The sequence below is a fragment of the Syngnathus floridae genome, chromosome 13 (assembly GCF_059516105.1).
Source record: "Syngnathus floridae isolate MCC-2025c chromosome 13, RoL_Sflo_1.0, whole genome shotgun sequence".
NCBI lineage: Eukaryota > Metazoa > Chordata > Actinopteri > Syngnathiformes > Syngnathidae > Syngnathus > Syngnathus floridae.
Genome location: NC_142425.1, coordinates 13,502,914 through 13,524,728, shown reverse-complemented (window position 1 = coordinate 13,524,728; position 21,815 = coordinate 13,502,914). Strand labels below are relative to the sequence as shown.

Here is a 21,815-nt window from a genome sequence, read left to right as displayed (position 1 = left end):
GATGATGTCATGTGCTATATAGGACACTCTTGGTCACTCACTCTCAGTAAATATGGACAAGGGACGTCAAGGATATTACATAACTGTGATATGCGTTTTATCCTGAATGAAAATGTAATCGCCTTATTGATGTGATTGGAACTATCCCCTGATACGTACGTTACAATAAATTCGTAGCTGTTGCCTGATTTTCAAGAAAATTGCCACAGGCACAGCCCTGCAAAACAACATGTAGAGCTCAAGCTGCAACACCCCCCACATTCACCTTTAGGCCGACCTCACCTGTGTTTGTCACGCCATCCAGGCTAATGTTATTCCTTCATCTTGTTCGTGCAAATTCCTGCTGTGTCTGAAATATGAAATGTGCACCTGTACGGTGCCATTAAAATCAATGGAATGCCACTGTCAGTATAAATCACTCTTTGGGTGGTAGCTTGTGTCACCACGTTTCAACACCTTCAATAGTGTCTTCATTAAGTGTGTAGTGCTCAGCTTCAACAAAATATGTTTGGTGCATATGGAGGTAACCAGGTGTAACAGCTGAGGTGAAAATAATTCCGCTGCCTGGAGACAAACCTCTCCCTTCATTCCTCTCACGTTCACATTTTTTCCTGAAAACGATGATGAAACAAAGAAGTACAGTAGATGTATTTTGCCGAGAAAGCAAGAAATTGGTCTTAAATTTGAGAAATGATAATAATTGACCTGCTCACTTCACAATTTTTAGAAAATACCCCAAAGATGGCGCCCACTCGTCATGTTGTTACATGTAGGGATAAGTACGAATAAGAAAGTTTCTGGAATCCTTTTTTTTCAATGGATGAGGTTTTACGCATTCAGTGGACACGCCCACAGAATTTGAGAGTGAAGACAAGGGCTTTACAATTTTAAAGCAGTTTTCAGTATTTGACAATTTTTATTGTTCAAATTTGGAAAGTTGTTAAAAACACTCTTCTCTGTGGGGAGTCAAATTTCTACGACATCTGTATTTTCAGTAAATTGCAGCATCTTTAATGATTAAACTATGGGACATTCAGTGATAACTTGCTAGGGAATAAAAGTACAGATTTATTCTCTGTGAGCGCCATCTGCTGGTGATACGAAATGAAATCACCAAACCCACACAGAAGGCCTTATTTAATGGCCACGTAAAAAAAAAAAAATTCTGAGTGTGATTTAATTTCAATATTTCCACAAATGTGTCATTTACCTGTTTTGCCCTGCATTAAATTAAAATATCTCCCACAATACACCAGGTATTTGTTGACGAGCACAAATGCCAGTTCTGCGCATGCGTCCCTCAGAAAAATGGCGGCACTCATGCTGCAAGACTTAGATGGTTCCGAGCTGTCTAAATTGTCAAAAGGAACACTTAACAAACTTGAGAAGATTTTATCTGATCAATGCTATGAAATCGACACTCTCAAAGCCCAACGGGAGCAATTCCGAGTTGACAGTGGTAAGATATGTACCGTTATTTGGCTTGCTAGTGGTGCTAAAATGTTCGGCTTCGCTCACCATGGACACCGTTGGTAAATAGTTTATTACTGTAGTTTACAATTCTGCTTTAATATCATATATAGCTCGCTCTTGCTGTTGTTTACACTGCAATTTATTTTGCCACTGTCATAGCGAATCAGTCGCTGTATTAATGCCCTTTTTAGATCAATCGGTAAACAATGCTATGGTTAGCGTACTTATTATTGCGTACCTCGCAATAACGTCAACTATTACTGTGCTTGCGATTCCCTCTTCTCCCCCAGAGCAACATTCATTTGACAAGGTGAAACAGCTTTCTCAATGTCAGGAGGATTTTCTGAGACAGACACAAGAGCACAGAAACCTTAAAGAGGAGTTGGAGAAAATCGGTAACAATGAACTTTGTGATCTCAATTAATCATGGCCCTTGAGCCTTCATGCTAACTATGTGCTTTTGCCCTATTCTACAGAGAATGAACTCAAAAGTGCCCGTGAGAAGAACCTGCAGTATGAAAATGCTCAAGAAAAGTCATTTTCAGAACAGGTAATGTGTTTTACTTTTAAGTTGTTTATTCACTCACTGACGCTAAGCAAGTCATTCAGATTGCCTTAATTCAGTCTCTGACATTGCTGCTATGTATGTTGTGACTACACCACCAACAGTTAAATCAATCACGTTTATTCTCTTACATTATAGACTACGCTTTCAAAAGCCAAGGAAGAACTGGAGACGCAAAAGCTTGAACTTGTGCGGACACTTGAGAGAAGAAGCTTGGAGGTGGAGCATTTAAATGGTACATTTATCTTTTTTCATAGATAGGATGGAACCTGTCCAATCTATGTCTACTACTCTTTCCTCTTGACAAGTGTTTATTCTGTTCATTGTCCCTCTAGGTGAGTTAAGGCAACTGAATGATAAGTTGGTGGAGGTCAATGCCACCAAAATGTCTCAGCAGCTGAGATTAGATGAACTGGACGCAGCCGAAGTCAACATTAAAGTAAGTCATTGTGTATTTGCTTCATAGTTCCCCTGGTAACATTAAGCCACAAATAGTTTTCACACACTTGGCAGGGGGCATCACCTTACATAAATGATGTCATTTGGTGCACAAACAGTAAACTAACTACCTTTTGTTTGCCATTCAGTACAGAGAGAAGCGTCTGGAACAAGAAAAAGAGCTGCTGGCTGAACAAACATCTTGGCTGAATGCAGAGTTGAAGTCCAAGAGTGAAGAACTTTTGAGCCTATCTCGACAGAAGGGTAAAGAAATCCTGGAACTGAAATGCACTCTGGAGAATAAAACGGATGAGGCATGTTTCTTTCCTTTGTTTATATTAACTTTGAGAACGTCATAGACATGGATCTAATGAGTTTATTGTCTTGTCTATTTTGTAGTTAAACAGAGTCCAGGAACAAGTGGCCAGTCTTAAAGCATTGAATGAAAACCACCAAAAACAGAATGAGGACTTAATCCACAAACTGAAAGAAGTATGTGCAACCCACTTGATGTTTTGAATCCAAGCTTTTAATATGTATAAGTTGCAGGACTGGCCAAACATTGGGCTCAATTGGGACTGATAGTTAGAATAATGTGGTTGTTATTTTTTCTTGTTTTACTTAAGGCCAAGGAGCAGCAGACCACTATCGAGGAAAAGTTCAGAAATGAGCTAAATGCCAACATTAAGCTCTCTAATTTATACAAGGTATGTTGTATTCCAGCAAGACATCAACTTGTAGCACTTGATTGGTACAAACGGACACTAATGTGTTATTCCCGCTGCAGGGAGCAGCAGCTGATTCTGAGGCCAAAGGTGAAGAACTGGGTCGCGCCGTGAATGAGTTGCATACACTGCTGCAAGAGGCAGGGGAAGGTATGAGGCAACAGTTAAAAACTGTCGCATTTGTCCAAGGAGGGAGATGCTCCCTTTTGCCATTCTGTTTTCTCCTTTTGTCACAGCCAACAAAGCTCTTGAGGAGAATTTGCAAGTGGCCAATGCTGCTTCGGAAAAGACTGTTGCTGAGCTCAAGGAGAAGATCCAAGTGCTTGAAAAGGAACTGGACAACGCCAATGAGCTCCTTTCTAACTCGAAACTAAGAGGTAATTGGCTTCTGTTTTCCCTAAGATGCAAGGTGTGTACATTTTTTTATGTTTGTTAGTAAAGCACTTTACATTTGACTGACCATGAACGACCCAATGAAAACAGACCCGTCTTTCAATTCCTGTCATTTGACCTATTTTGTGTTTCTAGGTCCACTTGGCACATCTGTGCTCACTGAGGCGCAAATAACAACAGTGTCTCCGACAGCCGCTGCTGTGGCAAAGATTAAACCTGGAATGAAGCTCACTGAGGTGTGTCAAATTAAATCTCAACTTAGAATGATTAGCCCTCAAAGTATTCATAAAGTATTTCGGAATTTACGTTTGAATTTGCTCTGCTCACTGTGGGTTATTCTGACTTTTGTTACTGTTTTGTCATTTCTTTTTCTTTTTTGTAGTTGTACACTGCCTATGTAGAAAGCCAGGAGCAGCTGCAGATGGAGCGCCTGGAGAACAAGCGGGTCAACAAATATCTCGATGACATCGTGCAAGAAGTGGAAGCAAAGGCTCCCATTCTGAAACGGCAAAGGGATGAGCATGAGCGCATGCAGAAATCAGTGGCCAGTCTTTCAGCCAAGCTGGAACAGGCTGTCAAGGTAAGCAGGCAGGCAGGCAGGCAGGCGTGCACACATTCCAGTGCTCTAGGTGGCCATTTTTTCTGGCCGATTTTACTTGACATCCTATTTCTTCAATTGTAGTTTCCATTTCATGTCAGTAGCTTTCAATTGTTTGCGTTTCAGGAGGTGCACCGCCTGCAAAATGAAGCTGATGAAGCCAACAAGCGTTCCTCTGTTATGGAAAGGGACAATAAAAGGTTTGAACTGCAGCTTGCAGACATGGCTCAGCAGGTAGGTTCTTTTCTTTTTTGTAATCTTGATGTCGCCATATTTTAAAATGAAGAAAATTAGCTATCATTTGGATCCCTTATGTTTTCCAAATCATTTTTTAGGTGCGTGTCCTTCTTATTGAGCTGGAGGAGGCCAGAGGAAACCCCGTGTTAATTGAGGAGGAGTTGAGCTCTGCGGATGTCAGCAGTACCTCAGAAGTCATTAGTCAACACTTGGTGACCTTCCGGAGCGTGGAAGAGCTACAGAAGCAGAATCAGCGTCTTCTGGTGGCCCTCAGGGATCTCAGTGAAGCCCAAGAGAAAGAAGAGTTGGAAGCCTCTGGCTCCAGGTTTGTTCATAGAATTTATTTTAAGACACACCTTTGCTGTTTCTATCCCTGAAATTACTCCTGGCTTTTTACTTTTTTTTTTTTTTAGAATGTAATGTGTGTGTGACGTGAACAATTTGGCTATCACAGGCGCGGTGAAGTGGAGCAGACTTTGGAGACCACTCTGGCTGAGGTGGAGTCTCTGAGGGAGCAACGCAGCCAGCACGTCAAGATGACCGAGTCCATCATGAGGCAAAGAGACATGTATCGAGTGCTGTTGGCTCAGGCAACGGGAGTGACCTTCCCTCAGCATGGTACTACTGACAATGGAAACATTTTTTAGAAATTGATTCCACACAAAATAATAGTCAAATCTAATGTAATGTTCCTACAAAGCTCAATTTTCTCTTCAAGGTACATCACCTGAGGAACTCGTCCTCACATCCACCCCACGCCGTTCACCTGCAGCCACGCCCACCACCGGGACTCCCGCTGCACTCGTCTCCATGGCTACTGATACTGCCGAAGCATTGGAGGCCAAGGCAGCCTTGCGACAGGTATGTCAGCATTGCTTTATTCTTAATGCACACAGATAGGGGTGGCCGTTAAGAACCTTACTGTTCGGTTTCAATAAAATCCATCTAAATGCAGCATATCTGCGTAAAAATGCGTCGATTGTTGTGCCGACTTATACCTCTGACCAAAATACTGAATTTTGGATGGATTTTAAATTGTTTATTTATTAATATATAGTTGCAGGAGGTGTTTTCCTCCAATAAAAAGGAACAACTGGAGAGTGAGAAGGCACTGACTGAGCAGAATGACAAACTCCTGGAGCAGCTCTCAGATCTTCGCTCACAGAATGCCAAGACGGCAACGCAGTTGGAATTTGCCTCCAAGAGGTCTGTTCGATATTCTAAAGCAGGACTATTTGTTGAATAACTACAACTAAGGATAAAATGAATGGTCTTGAATGTTTGGCATGAACCAAATTGTATCATGTTTTTTGATATTTGCATTTTTGATTCATGGGTTTTTGTCTTTCCACAATGGCAGGTATGAGATGTTGCAAGACAATGTAGAGGGCTACAGGAAGGAGATCGCTTCCCTCCGAGAGAAGGAACAGAAAATGGCCTCTGCCACACAGAAGCATGAGCAGACCATCAACACATTAAATGAGGACCTGCGAGCTGCACAGGAAAAACTTGGAATGGCAGAGGTATTTTTCACTCAAATAAAATGCTGCTTGTGAAATCATTTAACTTTAGTCATTGTCCTTTTTAGGGTCTCTCTGAGGGGCTGCGTAAAGAGAGAGACATGTTGAAACTAGTTGAGTCTAGGTTGAATCAAGAGAAGGATATGGTCCTGAGCCAACAGCAGAGTCAGAACCTTTTGTTGACCAACCTTCAGGCTATTCAGGTAAATGCCATTCCCTGGAATTTCTCCCTCACTGCCAAGCACGCTAAACTATCCCAGTATTGTCTTTTATAGGCTACACTCGAGCGTTCAGATGCTGACACGCGTCAGCGGCTTAACAGCCAGCTAGAGAAGCAAGAGCGAGAGATCTCTCAGCTACAGAAGAGGTTGGAGCATGAAGTGGAACAGCGCTATTTGCTCAGCAGAAACCAAGAGGTAGCAAACCGGTTGTTGGCCACCTCACATTTTTGTTGACATCAAGTTGATGGCAGACTGCACAATTGTGAATCTTTCTCCTTCCTCTGCTAAGATCCAAGTCATGGAAGCAAAGCGGCAACTGGAAACGCAAGTGGCTTTACACCAGAAGACGAAAGAGATCCTGAATGCTGCTGAGATAGAACTCCGCTCCCTCAGGATGGAGCAAGGTGGCAGCGAACAACGTCACATCCTGGGCTCCCCCTCCACGCCCAAAACTAGAGGTTGGAATCGTGTCCATCTGTCCCATTTTTGAGCCAAATATTCACTTGACCATCTTTGAGTACATCAAGCCATTGATTCTTAAATCGGTCCTTCTGTCAGTTTCAAATCAAGAGCGGGAGGATCTTCAGGGTCGCTTGCTGCAGGCAGAAACGCGGGTAGAGCAGTTGGCAGAGAGCCTTAAAGCAGCCACTTCCAGCATGGAGCAATACCGAGCCATGGCTATGAGTCTGGAGGAATCTCTGGAAAAAGAGAAACAGGTGACGTACACTTCCGAGGAAATAAAACCATCATGTTAACCTTTTTATATATAAGAGCAGACTTTTGTCACGTATTTAAACAATTTTAAAACATGGAGATTTTCCATATTTCTACTGCGCAGGTCACGGAGCAGGCTTGTGCCTCCATTGAAACCCGTGTGAAGGAGGCTGAGGAGCAGCACCGCGTTCTTGAGGAAAAGCTTCTGGAGGCTGAGAAAGAGAAACAGAATATAGAAGAACAAAATAGGAAGGCAATGGCCTCCTTGAACGAGCAGGTAGTCCATTTTCTTTTTAGACTTTTCTTAACGCTGCGGTTTTTAATGGATAAAAGAAAAAAAAATCTTCTTCCACATCTTATTAGATGGATGGGCTTAAAAGGGATCTGATCAGCGCCCAGGCAGAACACCACATGGCACTAGAGCGTTTGTCAACTGCTGAATCCCAGCAGCTGCAGGCTTTACAAGACAGCCAAGTGCAGGTAAATAGCCACCTCCCCCCCACATAGCATAGTGGGTATTTTTCTATGATCTGAATTTTGTTTTCTATCCATTTTTTTTAGGCTAAACTGGCAGCCGAAGCACAAGATAAGTATGAGCAGGAGATGATGCTGCATGCTGCGGATGTGAAGGCTATGCAGGATGCCAAGGCTCAGGCCCTGCAAGCAGTCGAGCTCAGACATCAGCTCGAAGAGAGTTCTCAAAGAATCGGCGCCGAGCTCATGGAGTCCAAGATATCCTGGGCGGAGCAGGAAAAGATCCTCAAGGTTGCTTCTGAAACGGGAAAAAAAATGACTGGATTATTATCTACCGGTCTGACCAGCTTTTTCTTCTGTCATCTCAGGAGGAGATGTCCAAGATAGAAAGCCGCTCTGAAGAGTTGCAGAAGCAGAACACTCTCTTGCATGAACAGATTGAGGCAATGAGTAGCAAAATGGCAGAGAATTTGCAGCGTGCTTCAAGTGAGAGTCCACTTAACATCTCTCTGACTGAGGAAGGCAAATCTCAAGAACAAGTCCTTGAGATTCTAAGGTAGCATATGAATGATGCATATTCAAATTTGCATCCGACTGGTCAAATTCAGATCAAAATAATAGAATTACAAAGTTGTTTTTGTTTACCATTATGTGTCAGGTTTGTGCGTCGTGAAAAGGAGATTGCAGAGTCTCGTTTTGAGTTTGCTCAAGGGGAGACTTTGCGTTACCGCCTAAGGGTTGAACATCTGGAACACGAACTAAAAGAGGTTCAGGACAGCTTGAGTGCTGCTCGTGAGAGGATGCAGGTAGGTTTGGAGGCTAGAGGAACCCACTCTCCTCCACCCTGCTCACAGACGTGCACTTTGACTTAATTGGATGAAAAACATCTATACCTACTTACTACTTTTAACCAAGCTTGCTCTTCTGTATCAGGTGACAGCAAAGACCCTGGCCCAGCATGATGAGCTAATGAAAAAGACGGAAACCATGAGCATTCTGATAGAGACAAACCAGATGCTGCGAGAGGAGAAGGACAAATTGGAGAAAGAGCTACAGCAGACCCAAGATAAGGTAAGTTGTGTTTTGTCTGTGAGTGTGTGTAATCCCATACTTTCCAGTTTCATGAAGACGTCTCATCTCATTTATTTTCCAGGTGCAAAAACTGGAGTCGGATGTTTTGCCACTGAAACAGGCAAACAATGAGCTGAGTGAGAAGAGCGGAATGCTACAAATGGAGAAAAAAATACTCGACGAAGAAATCAAGCGCTGGAAGGCTCGGACACAGGTTAGTTGAAAGAGCAGCCAGTGCAGCCTTTTCTTTTGGCGACCCATTTTGGCCTCCAGGGGGCAGCTGTGGCGCTACGGATTCCGCAGCCCTTCTTTTCTGACCCAAATACTGAATTGTAATCTTTTGCTATTACACCTCAATCGTGTTACCTGTGTATTGAAAGTGCACTGCTTTATGCATTTATTTTTTAGCATTTGGTGAGTCAACAGAAAGATTCCGATCCAGATGAATACAAGCGTCTCCATACAGAGAAGGAAGTGCACCTGAAACGTATTCAGCAGCTCACTGAAGAGAACAACAGAATCAAAGCAGAGGTTATCAGGTGAGAAATTGGAATGATATTTTTTGCTTTATGCATGTGAAAATAAAGTTCAGTCGTCAAGCAGTACTGAGGATGCGCAAATATTCAGTTTGGCACATGTCGATTTGCATATTCTCTGATTTTTATTTTTTTCCCCCAGGGAAAAATATTGCATATTGCGTCCTTTAATTGTGTTCTGTGAATATTTGTCTTTAGGTCCAGCAATCTCACCACATCCCAGCAAAGCCAAATCCAAAACTTGCATGATAATTTGAGCAAGATAACTGATGAGAGAAATTTGCTGAAAGAAGAGGTTGTTGCCAAAAGTCTTGAAATCCAGGAGAAGGTGAAGATGATTACCCAGGTCAAAAAGCTTGGACGCCGCTACAAGATTCAGTATGATGAGCTCAAGGTAGAACATGACAAGGTAAGGGCACCAAACATTGTTTATACTATCTTGTAGTTTATACCATGAATAAATCTTGTACTGTACTTCTTCTAGATGACAGCTGAAGCTGCAGGCTCATCCAAAGAAGAAGAGTCACGTCAAGCCTCGGTTCAGGAACTGCAGGTGCTTAAAGATTCTCTTAGCCAAGCTGAAACCAAGATTAAAGACTTGGAGGGACAGCTGGAGAACATTAACAAGGTGAGCCATCAAATATGTTCTTTCTTGGTCTTGACTATTGTGAAGCAGTTCATGGCCATACATTGCCAGTGGCTGAAATGGTACAATTTGACCGAAAACTCTTTTTCCGTTGTCCTTTGTAAAGGTGGTTGCAGAGCGTGAAATGGAGGTACACAATGCTCAGGAACAATCTTCCAGGCTTCAGACAGAGCTGGGCAGGCTAAGGCAAGAGCTGCAGGACAAAGAGGAGACACTCAAAAAGCAAATGGCAGACAAAGTGGAAAAGACCAGGAAGGCCATTGTTTTTGCCAAGCAAAGAATCGACCAGCTCTTGAGTAAGAATCCAATTCCAATTGTATATTTGTGTGCTTAAGTCAAATACTGAGAATGTTTTCAATTGGTAGGGATGAGTAATTCAAGCACAGAAGATGTGTCAATCTTGTTCTTCCCATCAGTCTCAAGTTGTACTTTTTTATTTTGTTGTCTTAAATATACATTTTATGTCCAGGTGCTAAAGATGAGCTGCAGAAAGAAAATGAGGAGCTAAAGCAGCGATTTGAGGAGCAGAAGCAGCAAAGTGACGAGTTAGAGGTGCGCGTCAGCGCTATCAAATCTCAGTACGAGGGACGCTTTAACCGACAAGAGAGAGAGCTGAGAGAACTGCGAGGTCAGCAAGAGAGACAAGACCAAAAAGATGAGTCTTCTGAGGCAGGTCCAAGCAAAGTGAGTCTCGGCGCCAAGTTCTTCTTTTAAAAAAAACCTTGTTCTGTAGAAAATGAAATCAAATGTATTTCTGTTATGGTTCTAGCCTCAGGAGCAGCAGAGGAGCACAGAACAGCGGCAGATCAGTCTTAAGTCTACGCCAGCTGCAGACAGGGGCAGGTATGATGCACTCACTTGTCCACCAGATGTCTTCACGGTGTGAACTAACTGTGTTGCCCGCCATTGCCCCTAGTGCCAGTGCCTCTGACCCGCCAACTGCCAACATAAAGCCAACACCTGTAGTGGCCACGGCTAGCAAGCAGGCTGTCAACCCAGGGAACAAAGCCACTCCAAGGGCAAGCATCAGGCCCATGATCACCCCAGCTACGGTGCCCACTCCAACACCCACCGCTACGGTCATGCCCACAACGCAGGCCGAGACCCAGGAAGGTGAGTCGAAATAATGCCGTGGACATGCTACATTCGAAAATATTGTTTGGAGCCACTCCAATGACATCCAGTAACCTGAAGTCTTAAAGGAACATCAATTGTGATATTCATTTTATAAATTTGACATTATGTCTTAACTTCCTTGCAGCCATGCAGACCACAGAGGGTCCGCCGGTGGAGCATGTGACTGTGTACGGGAGTGCCAGCGGTTCTGTGCGCTCGGCGAGCCCCAACATCCAGACCACCTTGGCCAGCCCCATGCTGAATGTGCAACAAACCCAGACACAAGCCACAGCTTTTGTCCAGCCAACGCAACAGCAAAGCGTCACCCATCCCGAGCCAGTCAGTCAGGAGCCACCGGCTGTGATCATTGAGGCAACGCAGAGCTCGCAGGTGGAATGGCCTTCAACATCCTCCACCTCTGCTGTCTTCGGAACTGGTGAGAAGAAATTAAATCAGTTTTGGATTGGAAAAGTACTGTACAAATGGTTTCGAGTAGAGTAGGTTAACTCAACCAATGTTCAACCTTACTCCAAATAAAATCCACCTTTTATATTTAGTTTCAGCCACACCAGGATCTTCTTCTTCCTCCTCTTCGTTGTCCAAAAGGCCCCGTGAAGAAGATGAAAGTAGCAGCACTGTTGTCACAGATACTGAAGCCCCTCAGGAGGACACCTCCAGGGCTCCTGTACCCAAGAAGCTGCGCATTATCCAGAGAGTGGGTCCTGAGGTGAGGAGCTTGCACAGCTTGCATAGCTTTATTTGGAATTGTATAAAAGACACTGGTGTCGTGTGGGTCTCAGGAGGAAATGATGGCTGATGACAGCGCTGAAGCTGAGGGAGTGGTACCGACAGACAGTCAAGAAGGTGCAGAAGCCAGTCAGGTATGCTAACTTACAGCACCAAAAAGCAATCAATCCGTCAAGTGCACATCCATTTATTCATAATGGTCACTAGTCCTTTTTATGTTGTAAACGGCGTTGGTTGTTTGACCTCATAGACTGAAGAGCTTGCGGCTCTGGATGAAGATGATGAGAGTGCAGCCTCTCAGTCTACCACCATGCACCAAGAAGTTGCTCTTGCACAGAGTGAAACTCCTGAGCAGCAGCTCGAAGTCATCGTCATCGTAACCGATACGGAGAGTGAGGAAAACCCTGAAGAAGGGGATGAAGAGGAGGATGAGCAGGTAAAGGGGAAAAAAAATGAAGAAATATCAGTCTGATAAAGGCGCAAGAATTTCCACCAGCCTGCTGTTTATCATCTTTAGGACTACGAAGAGGGCGATGAGGAGGAAGATGACGAGGAGGAGGTGGAGGAAGAAGAGGAGGAAGAAGACGGGGGGATCGGCGAAGACGGAGAGGAGAGTAACGAGGAGAGCGGAGAAGGCAATGAAGCCTACGAAGGAGATGACGCAGAGGTTTGATTAGCGCAACTCTCTTTGTACCCGCCGTGACATTATTGATTTGAACACGCCCCCACACGCTTGTCATTTCCAGTACATGTTAACCCTTCCCACGCAGGTTTCCAGCACAACAACTCAAACTTTCCACTCTAATTCCTACCGAATGTACGTCTGTGTCACGAGCTGCACTTGACACGGGTCTTAGTTGCACGTCCAGCGTTCACGATGAGTCAGTGTCTGCACAGCACCAATTTGTTGTCACGTGTAATTGGCTGGAGTGAAAGTAGCCTGATCATCTGCAAACTTCTATCCATGTTGTTTTTGTGGAACTCGCTCGGTCGGGTGTTATGTAATCAAATCCTTACTGTTAACAACCTTTGCTGGAAAGAAAAAACACTCGCCAGCTGGCTCTAAATGACTGACGTTGGCACTAAGGTACATTTGCGTTCGAACAGAAAATATTGCGTGACCCCGCAGGTCTCCCATGCATTCACCTTTGCACCTTTGTATTTTTTTTGCAGCCATTTTCTGTCCATCATTCTGTTTCCCTTAGTTGTGACATTGTTCGAACTTTTGTGTGCTCATATGTTTTTCCTTCTTACAATACTCCTTTTTTTTTTTTTTTTTCTCCTCGTCTTCTCAGGGAGTTGACGTAACCGACCCGGGGACAGAGACGGAGGAGAGTTTGGGGGCGTCCGACTCCACCCAGAGGCCCGCAGATTCCCAGACGGCAAGCTGTAAGATCCAGGAAATCTTATTAATGCACACGTGTAGCTCCACCTTGGTCTCGCCCAATGTTCTCACAACCTGTCCAGTCATGTAATTAGTTATCGAATGCTTCACCATGAGTTGTAATGTTGTTGTCTGTCTGAAGGAGAGGGTGGCCAAAATGGTCCTCTTGACAATGCTCCTACTTAAAAAGGAATATTGGAATATACTGATGGTCACTCTAAACCAGAATATTGTAATATGAAAGACAATGTTATCACTCCACTCTCATTTCCAAATGTTTTAGTTGAGGCCACCACAATGGAGGCCTTCTCTACCGAACAACCCATCACAAGCTCCGGTATACGTATGCCCCAGTCGCCGAGGAGACCAACACATCCACTTCCCCCCACCCAGGTATGTAGAACATAGATTTAATATCTTTATTAATATGAAACTTGGGTTTTTGTCTGCACAATAGAGCAGATTTCATTCAATTTAAATAAAGACATCACATCAGCTTTTATCAAAATATGCCTTTGTGATTGGATTAGATGTCCCAGCGCATCCCTGCTCGTCGCCAGTCGGCGGGCAGGGTCCCTCAGCTCTCTGGGATCCCCAGCAGTGCTGTAAGTCACGTCTTATCAAAACTTGCTTCATGTGCACACACGGCGCATAAGATGATACTCATGAGCCGCTCCTTTTTGCAGCAGCATCTCATCGACGAAGAGGACAGGATGGTACCGAGCGCGCCCACACTGGTGGTGCCGCACCGCTCGGACAGTTTTGACCAGGCTGTCCAGTAAGTCTCACACGAGAATCATTTATTGCCGGTTAATCCATCACACAATAATTCAGCAATAGCTTTGTGTAGTTGTTGTTGAACAACTGCATCTCGCGAGGGCGCACGTGCCTTATTTGTCATGTGGGGTCGAGCACGGGTGGCAGACTGCTTTCGTTTTTCTTCTTTTGAGTTCACAATGAAGTCATCACTTTTATTATCAACAATCGTCTGCTGGTTCTATAAACTTTAGTCTTTCCGTGCTTCTGCCAACAAATGTTCCCTGGAACTCTGGTGTTTTCTTCAGCAGCTCTCCCCAAATGACTGCAAGGACCTTCCGTTTCGGCCAATCGGACGAAGTGCCGCAGACCAGCTCAGATCTCGGCCAGCTTGCAGCCCAAGGAGGTACACCCCCCTCCGCCCACTTATGTACCCACTTTTCATCCAAAAATATTTCATGTGATTGTGCTGGTCTTTAGGTCTTGGGATGTTTGACAGCCCCATGTTCCTCACATCTCACGAGGAGGAGTCTGACGGCTATAGCGTGCCCACCACACAGCTTCAAGTGACAGCCCCAGGTATCACTTAGTTCTCATTTGGACACGCGTGCAAAGAATCGGTGCATTTACACTGACTGACCTTTCTCCAACCCGTAGTCTTCTCTGACGCCGTTCCGTCAGATGCAGCAGAGCAGGCCTCTCAGTCGGTTCCCATGGTGAGCACGTCCACTCCCGGCATACTTGCACCAGGCACCGCCAGTACGAGCGAGGAACGAGACGACGTCTTCCTAGAGTCCGACCCCGATAAGTAAGTCGCTGCTGTCATCGCAATCGTTATCTGCGTTGGAAAGCCAGCAGTTGTGATGGTTTCAAGGGCGCTTGGGTCTCTGCAGGAACTTGATTGTAGTTCCAAAATGTCTTACGCTAAATGTTAAAGGTAAATATGCATTTGACACAAGTTCCAGGCCCAGTGCCGAGAGTTCGGTGGACGCTGTGGTATCTCAGGATGATTTGGTGGAACCCAGTCAGCCTTCCGACACAGCCAGCCTGCCGTCCACCAGCCAGGAGCCTTCGTCCAGCTCTGCAGGTGCATTGGGTGATCGAACATCACCGCTCTGAATTCCCAGGACATTTAACTGACAACGGTCCTTTTTGGATGCTGCACGGCAGATACGAGCAGCGCTCCGACCAGGGCTGCACCAAGCAGACAGCTGCAACGTTGGCCAGGGAGCCGAGGTGGGCGCGCCAAGAGAGGAGGTAACGTTTCAGCCAAATCAAATACATCTGAGCTGCTCTGTGGCCAAATCAATTATATTTATACTCATCAAAATGTAGAAAAATGACAATTGTGAAATGTTTCATTCCTTGGTCTATATTGAGATGCACTCAAGCTGCAGTGTTGCACTTGTAAGAAAAGAAGCATGCTTCCAACATGACAATCTTTATTTCATATTAAATATACAGTTACAGAGTGATGAGTATTTCTTTGCATGCGTTTGTCTGTTTTTAGCAGGAGATTTGAGGTGCAGTTTGTTATGTCACTGTGTAATATTTAAAGCCACACTGTGTATTCCAACAGGTCAAGCGTTTCCTTCCCGAGGAGTCCATGGCAGACGCATTGCCAGGTGAAATCCTGACAGTCTCCTCAAGTCAGTCTTCTTGATCTCTTTCACTTGTTCTAAAGCATTTTGCTTTTGTTATGGCTTACAAACAAATAATGTTTTGATCACCGTCTATGCTGAACTTTTGTGTTTTCTGAACCATATTATTAAAAGTTTTAAAGCAGTCCAACACAAAGGCTTCTTGAAGTGGTCTGAGCTCATCAGGCTGTTTTGGGACAGTTGATGAAGTTGTTCTGAGCTGACGGGTTTTCTCTCGGGGAAGTGACAACGGGCCGCTCACCGTCCAGCCGAATATTGTACGATTTAGCTGTAAGACAAATATTCAAATATTTGACCAATTCCTGTGACATAATACAGCTGTTAAAATCAAATATAAAACTTAGAACATCACATTACTACATTCTTAGTAGTCTCTGAAGCTGCACTTGCACTGTTATGGAACTTTGACTGCGGTCAGAAGTGCAATAAACTTTTTTTTTTTTTTTATAAATCCATCCACTGTGTCTGGCACACCCAAACATATGGCCCATTTTCTACACTCTTGATTAGTTTAAAATGTGTTATTTAGGTTAGGTGTTACATACTTCTAGAGAAGACATAATATTTGAAGCCCTCTGGTTCCCTGTAACTTGGGACAGAAACAGCCGAAGTGATGGTTGTGGGGAATCCTCGCCAGGCCGTTCGGATGTTGATGCTGGGTCCCAAAAGTGAAGCTGGAAACAAATCGCCTTTGTCAAAAACAACTCGTTAACATTTCACTCCTAAGGTTTCTCATAAATGCTGCTGAGGCCCTTTCTTTCCCGTGTGTTAAATCTCAGAGGATCAGGTTGTCCATTTTGCTCAAAGCATGACTCATTTTCCAGAGTGCTGTGTTGAAACTCAAAAGCAGTCTGCGGGAGTTCACCCAAAGTTACTGCAATAGTCACGCACCAATGTCACTATGACAATTACCGCATCATTTCTCTTGTCCGCCAATGTCACTGTGACATTTAGCGCATCATTTCACTCCAAATTGGCTGCAATCCACTCCCTGCCATGACAAGCATTGTACTTTTCTCAAGTTGTGTTATTCCTACCTGCTTGGCGCGCCACTCGCCTACGGACTGTGTAAATAGCAAAATGGGGTTTCTTGTTACATGATGGACTGCTGCCAAATTGATAGGAATATTTCTGCACCGTTCCACCTGGAGAAAATAACAAAGTTGTCATGAGTTCATCCAGGAATATATCTCATAATTGACTTTGGTCACCTCTTTTGAAGAAATAGACAGATTCTCTCCTTCTACGATACTGAGGCACAGACAAAGCAGCTGTGATGTGACCGTTCAGTCCATCAAAGCCTGTCTCAACAACCTTTGGATATCCCGGCTCCAAATGATTGTTGGCAAACCTCCAGTACTGGTTTCCCTGAAAACCACCGGAAACGTATCTAAAACAAGATTTCTTCTCAAGATGAGTGAGATGAAGTCCAACAAACCTTGAAGATGTATGTTTTTCCCTGACAATTGCAACGGGTGAACACAGTGTCAATGGGGGACGGGACACCCCACGTTTCTGTGATTCCACGGGCTGGGCCCGGAACCCTGTTTTTGTCCAAAAGCCAAAAGTAGTGACCTGTGGACAGGAACAATGACACCTATTATTAGTGGCTGCAGAAGAAAATATGTACGTATTAAAAAAACGATGTTAACTAATATGACCATCATGTGACTGTCAAATCAAATTGTACATGATGATAGATCATTCATGAATACGAGTGTCTCAATGTCAGAACCTTAACGATTTAACATCTGTACTTTATTGAATGTTTTTCTCCTTCAAATGATTTCTGGCACCGACCTCTGAAAACCGCAATCGTGCCGTTCCTTAATGTGGTGACTGCACTGGCAGGACGCCCGCTGCACAAGTTTGTGTCATTGCTGTCATCTGGAAAGAAAGGAAAAACATCACAGTGGGGGGAAATGAAAATAAATAGAACCACAACTTCATCTGAAGGTGGGCGGTTCTGGCAATGATCTGATTTTTTCTTCTTTTTTTGAGGGGAGGCAATTGTTTGAACTGTTCACTTTCATAAAGTAGGAAAACCTTGAAAATCATAAATTCAATTCTAATCCGAGACCTCCTTTTGATTTTCTGTATTTTCTTAGAAGATTGTTCTGGTGTTCAAAGCAAGTATTTACCTGCTTGGTAGTTTCTGGAGCTATCCGCAGTTAGCACTACATCCACTGGCTTAGTCCCAGGTTTGAGAGCGGGCTTATCTGCTGGGGCTGTAGTCATCAGTGGAGTGGAGGGAGTTGTCTTATCCTGACCATTTGGCTTGGATTCAGATAATTTAGTACTGCTGGGTTTCTGGGTTTCTGTTACTGGAGTGATGGAAGGTTTTGCTGGTGGAACCTCATCGGCCGAATCACCCTGCGATGCATCTGTGGGTGAGGGATCAACAGTCGTGATGTCAAGGTCCGATCCAACCGGAGAAACACTAGCGGAGGAATTCTGAGGATCCGGTGAAGAAGAAGGGTGGCCTGTTGTGACAACTAAAGTGGTTGGGATCCATGGTAGAGTTGTCAAATCAGGGGCCTCTGAGTTTTCTGGGTTTGTGGAGGAATCTAGCGGCACTGAAGTTGTGGCTGGCTCTTGTGACGGATCTGTTGATACGGAAGGTGTGGATGACTCTTGTGTAGGTCCTGATGTTAGTGCAGGCGTGGAAGACTCTTGTGACGGATCTGGTGATACGGAAGGTGTGGATGACTCTTGTGTTGGTCCTGATGTTAGTGCAGGCGTGGAAGACTCTTGTGACGGATCTGGTGATACGGAAGGTGTGGATGACTCTTGTGTTGGTCCTGATGTTAGTGCAGGCGTGGAAGACTCTTGTGATGGATCTGGTGATACGGAAGGTGTGGATGACTCTTGTGTTGGTCCTGATGTTAGTGCAGGCGTGGAAGACTCTTGTGATGGATCTGGTGATATGGAAGGTGTGGACGACTCTTGTGTTGGTCCTGATGTTAGTGCAGGCGTGGAAGACTCTTGTGATGGATCTGGTGATACGGAAGGTGTGGATGACTCTTGCGTTGGTCCTGATGTTAGTGCAGGCGTGGAAGACTCTTGTGATGGATCTGGTGATACCGAAGACATGGATGACTCTTGTGTTGGTCCTGTTGGCAGTGCAGGCGTGGAAGACGGATCTAGTGATACTGAAGGTGTAGATGAGTCTGTGGGATCTTGTGGTGGCATTGAAGATGTGGAAGAATCTTGTAGTGGTTCTTGCGGGGTTGTGGACGGCTCTTTTGAGGGTTCTGAAGTTGCAGCTACGTTAGGTGCTGCAGTGGAAAATGAGGGTGTGGCCTCAGTTTTTTCTTCTTCAGTCGGAGCATCTGTCTGTGCCCCGGATGCTGTCTCCTCACGTGTGGTGTCGGCAGTCGGGGAAGGTTCCGATTGAGGTGTTGAAGTCGGACTGGCCTCGGAAACTTGCTCAGTTGCAGTGGTGGCTTGTGGAGTTGTTGTTCCTGGTAAAGTGGTAGTATCGCTATCTGGAAGTGCAGGAACATCAGATGAATCCAAATAGCTCATCTCAAGTACAGTAGAACTTCTGACATGTCAAGGTTTAATGGTTGACTTTGTCTACCACCGTTCAAAATCAACCTCAAGTTACAGTCCATCCTCCCGGAATCTTTACTAACCTGGACTCTCAGTGGAGGTGACTCCATCATCCAGCACGGTTGGCTTGACCTCATCATCTGAAGGTGTTGTCGCCAATTGAACTGTCTCTGTGCTCGCCTGTGGAGTGTCTTCAATCAAAGTGGCTTGAGTGGAGACCACATCCAGTGGGCCAGCAGATGAGCCATACCAGCTCTCGGGTGTGTGACTTTCGTACTCGTCATCACTGGGAATGGTCTCGGTGTACAATCCTATCGTCACGACGTTAGAGTGTGAAAACACTTCAATGTCAAATTTGTGAAAGAAGTGAAAAACGGCATTTAGCTCACCCTCACTGGACTCATCTTTTGGAAACGATATTGGACTCACCAGCGGAACGTCATTATTATCTGTCAGAGGAAAATATGAATTATTAATGTACTGCAAAAGAAAGAGCCTCTCTCTCTCTAAAAACATCCCTGATTGGTTAACAGCCCGTTGTCAGATGACGAGGTGTGTTGCAATGCTTTTGTCAGTATCGAATTGTTTTCTTTCTCTCTTGGGCATAAAGTGGTGCCCATTTGCCTCCCACACTATGACAGGACTGCTTTCTTGTGTTGATGTTGGCCACTCAAGCTTGTGCTTCTTGGCCCCTTCTGCAAGGTGACCAAACCGCAGCAACAGAACCACAATTGGCTTTGATAATCAAGTCTGGATCATTTTAAAATCGAAATATTTTGGACTGGAGAACTTTTGCTGGAATCCGTCCATCCATCCGTCTATTAAACTTTTCTTATTAGTGCCCCAGATCAAATTTCAAATCATTACCTTCATCGTTTTCCTCACCAAGTGCGGAAAGTGGCTGTTCTGCTTCATTTGGGGTTTCCTCTGTTGGAATATTAATTAAAAAAAAAAAAAACTTTAGCCTGATCACCATATCCATATGTATTTACAAAACACTTATCTTGTTCAAATCAAGCAATCTTTTTATCAAGCTAAATATACCTTTGGGGGTTTTATCATCTACATTATCACATGAATTACTCGTCCCTGGTGCTGATGCACTGGATTCTCCCTTGTTTTCTTCTGTGGTAATTGTTCAAAGAAAAAAATCCATCAACCAAATGTGTCGATTCCTGCATGCATTGCATGCTACATGCTCATCGTCATGCAGGACTACGACTATTTCTACAACTATTGTGCCTGGCCTGTTCTATCTCTTGATGGTGTTGTTCATGCAAGTGAATTGTTCTCCAAGACATGATTGTATCTTTGTATGACAAATTCTACGCTGATCATGCTGAATATGCCGGACAAAGCTTGCCTTCTGCATCACAGTGGAGCTTGTAATCTGGACAACACTGCTTGAATTTAACGCAATCAGAGTCACAGCTACACAGTTGGCCTCTCTTGAATGTTTCCCCACATCGACCTCTACAGGAGTTTTCTGCGGCAGATATAAAAATGCAACATGATACAACTCCAAAATGACTCAAGTACATTGACATCATTTTGTTGTTGCTATTTTAACAATGAAATCCAGTATAATGATCAGTCTTGGCGTTAGTGTAAGATCTAAATAGATATAAATACCTGACTACGAGGATAACAATTAACCAAATCAGATTTATTAATGAATATTAAAATGTAGTTTTCTGATTGGAAAGTAGAGCTGTCAAAATGAATTGATTAATAATCCATTATTAAATTAATCAACAATTATTTAAATCGAGGAATTTTTACAGGATTTACATTGTTCAATTTAAGACTTTAATCCTCCTTTATCAGACTGATGATGCAAAATGAAATGCAGGTGCAAGATTGAGGGCTCAACATTATTGAGTGTACTCACTTGTGGTGCACTGAGATTCAAAATCAAGACAGCATTCGCCGTAGGCCAAGCAGCTATAGTCACATTGGCACAGGTAACCTCGGTAGTACTCGTTACCACATCTTCCCTTGCAACTGTCTGGTTACGGGAAGAGCGCATGGAAGACTGGTCAATAATTGCCACCATAGTCAACATCAATGAGGACAACAAACACGTCAATTGAAAAGCGGCGTACTCACTTTGGCTGGCGATTGGAGACCAGGCACAAGCCAGCAGAAGAAGTGAACATAGAGGAGTCCAAGACATTCTTATTTGGACCTAAAAGTAAGCACATGAACTTTTTGGTTGTAATGTGAATGACTGAAATTGCTCCCAAAAATATCCCTACCTAGTTTCAGGCTGTGTGTAAAACTTTGGACTTGTGCTGCTTTTATAGGCTGAGAGAGGCCGGCAAACTTTGTCATAATTGGCAGATTTCGTTCTTTATTGGAAATGACCTCACAGGCAGGCAGGCCGGCAGGCAGGCCGGCCGGCCGCTGGGAGGGTCTTCTCGTTCAGACAGCGCATTTCCTCAAAAACACCTGAAAGAACGCCGACGCACATCTGTGCCAGACAGACTTCTGAAAACACCAACTTTGTAAAGAGCCGCCACACCTACAGTACATCACTTTTTCCACATTTTGTTATGTTACCATTTGATTTCAAAATGGATTAAAAGCATTTTTCCTCTCAAATTTTTACACAACACTCCACAGAGACAATGCAAAGTTTTCTTTTGGAATTTTGGAAATAATGATTTATTAATAATTAAAACTAGGAAATTACATTTGCCGCAAAGGTCAGCTGAGCTCCCATGTTTCCACTGATCATCTTTAAGCTTAACTGGAGTCCAACTGTGGTAGATGATTGGACATGATTTGGAAAGGCTTACTGATATCTATGTAAGGTCCCACAGCACAGGTGACAGTACATGTCAGAGCATGAAGGTTGAAGACCGGATTGTCTCAAGGCACAAAATCTGACCAATAAAAAAAAAAAAAGATCTGCTGCTTTGAAGGTTCCATGAGCACAGTGGCCTCCATCTGTAAATAGGAGTTTTTGAACCAGCGGGAGTC

General features: G+C 44.1%; 2 protein-coding genes across 7 annotated transcripts; one reads left to right on the top strand and one right to left on the bottom strand.

Annotated features, from left to right (window-relative positions):
• The first annotated feature begins 1,284 nt into the window (after nt 1–1,284).
• On the top strand, nt 1,285–15,400 carry tprb (translocated promoter region b, nuclear basket protein). 5 transcript variants are annotated; one of them, XM_088393577.1, is made up of 51 exons: nt 1,285–1,459; nt 1,764–1,868; nt 1,950–2,023; nt 2,177–2,273; nt 2,374–2,477; nt 2,626–2,790; nt 2,876–2,968; nt 3,103–3,183; nt 3,264–3,351; nt 3,438–3,578; nt 3,730–3,830; nt 3,977–4,174; nt 4,319–4,426; nt 4,528–4,754; nt 4,884–5,047; nt 5,148–5,290; nt 5,487–5,635; nt 5,790–5,952; nt 6,018–6,152; nt 6,225–6,365; nt 6,460–6,628; nt 6,729–6,886; nt 7,009–7,161; nt 7,248–7,364; nt 7,446–7,649; nt 7,727–7,914; nt 8,017–8,164; nt 8,292–8,429; nt 8,512–8,643; nt 8,838–8,968; nt 9,164–9,374; nt 9,450–9,593; nt 9,718–9,907; nt 10,081–10,295; nt 10,381–10,454; nt 10,528–10,724; nt 10,873–11,163; nt 11,285–11,454; nt 11,528–11,608; nt 11,725–11,910; nt 11,992–12,141; nt 12,770–12,863; nt 13,142–13,251; nt 13,389–13,463; nt 13,548–13,636; nt 13,926–14,020; nt 14,095–14,193; nt 14,272–14,422; nt 14,574–14,701; nt 14,785–14,871; nt 15,194–15,400. In XM_088393577.1, the coding sequence occupies exons 1-51, from the start codon at nt 1,309–1,311 to the stop codon at nt 15,241–15,243; spliced, it is 7,053 nt and encodes a 2,350-aa protein (XP_088249703.1). In that variant the 5' UTR covers nt 1,285–1,308; the 3' UTR covers nt 15,244–15,400. The 5 variants fall into 5 exon arrangements, with proteins under 5 accessions (XP_088249703.1, XP_088249702.1, XP_088249701.1 ...); XM_088393576.1 differs by having other exon boundaries at nt 13,923–14,020; XM_088393575.1 differs by having other exon boundaries at nt 13,545–13,636.
• On the bottom strand, nt 15,040–21,297 carry prg4b (proteoglycan 4b). 2 transcript variants are annotated; one of them, XM_088393580.1, is made up of 15 exons: nt 21,089–21,297; nt 20,940–21,018; nt 20,722–20,838; nt 20,194–20,316; nt 19,875–19,955; nt 19,698–19,757; nt 19,220–19,279; nt 18,914–19,141; nt 17,417–18,763; nt 17,076–17,162; nt 16,714–16,850; nt 16,487–16,643; nt 16,313–16,420; nt 15,821–15,949; nt 15,040–15,543 (listed from the first exon to the last, which is right to left on the bottom strand). In XM_088393580.1, exons 2-15 carry the CDS (start codon nt 21,004–21,006, stop codon nt 15,437–15,439), a joined length of 2,808 nt encoding a protein of 935 aa, XP_088249706.1. In that variant the 5' UTR covers nt 21,007–21,018; nt 21,089–21,297; the 3' UTR covers nt 15,040–15,436. The 2 variants fall into 2 exon arrangements, with proteins under 2 accessions (XP_088249706.1, XP_088249707.1); XM_088393581.1 differs by lacking the exon at nt 19,875–19,955 and having other exon boundaries at nt 20,940–21,089.
• Between the last annotated feature and the right edge of the window lie 518 nt (nt 21,298–21,815).

What these genes read in the sequence shown, in the direction of transcription:
- prg4b (XM_088393580.1), bottom strand. Translation starts at nt 21,006, where the DNA reads ATGTCTTGGACTCCTCTATGTTCACTTCTTCTGCTGGCTTGTGCCTGG. An exon ending in AAAAGATGAGTCCAGTGAGG is followed by an intron (nt 19,142 to 19,219) that starts GTGAGCTAAATG and finishes TCGTGACGATAG; the next exon opens with GATTGTACACCGAGACCATT. An exon ending in CACGATTGCGGTTTTCAGAG is followed by an intron (nt 16,851 to 17,075) that starts GTCGGTGCCAGA and finishes TCCTGTCCACAG; the next exon opens with GTCACTACTTTTGGCTTTTG.
- tprb (XM_088393574.1), top strand. Translation starts at nt 1,309, where the DNA reads ATGGCGGCACTCATGCTGCAAGACTTAGATGGTTCCGAGCTGTCTAAA. An exon ending in TGGCCTCCTTGAACGAGCAG is followed by an intron (nt 7,162 to 7,247) that starts GTAGTCCATTTT and finishes ACATCTTATTAG; the next exon opens with ATGGATGGGCTTAAAAGGGA. An exon ending in ATCAAAGCAGAGGTTATCAG is followed by an intron (nt 8,969 to 9,163) that starts GTGAGAAATTGG and finishes ATTTGTCTTTAG; the next exon opens with GTCCAGCAATCTCACCACAT.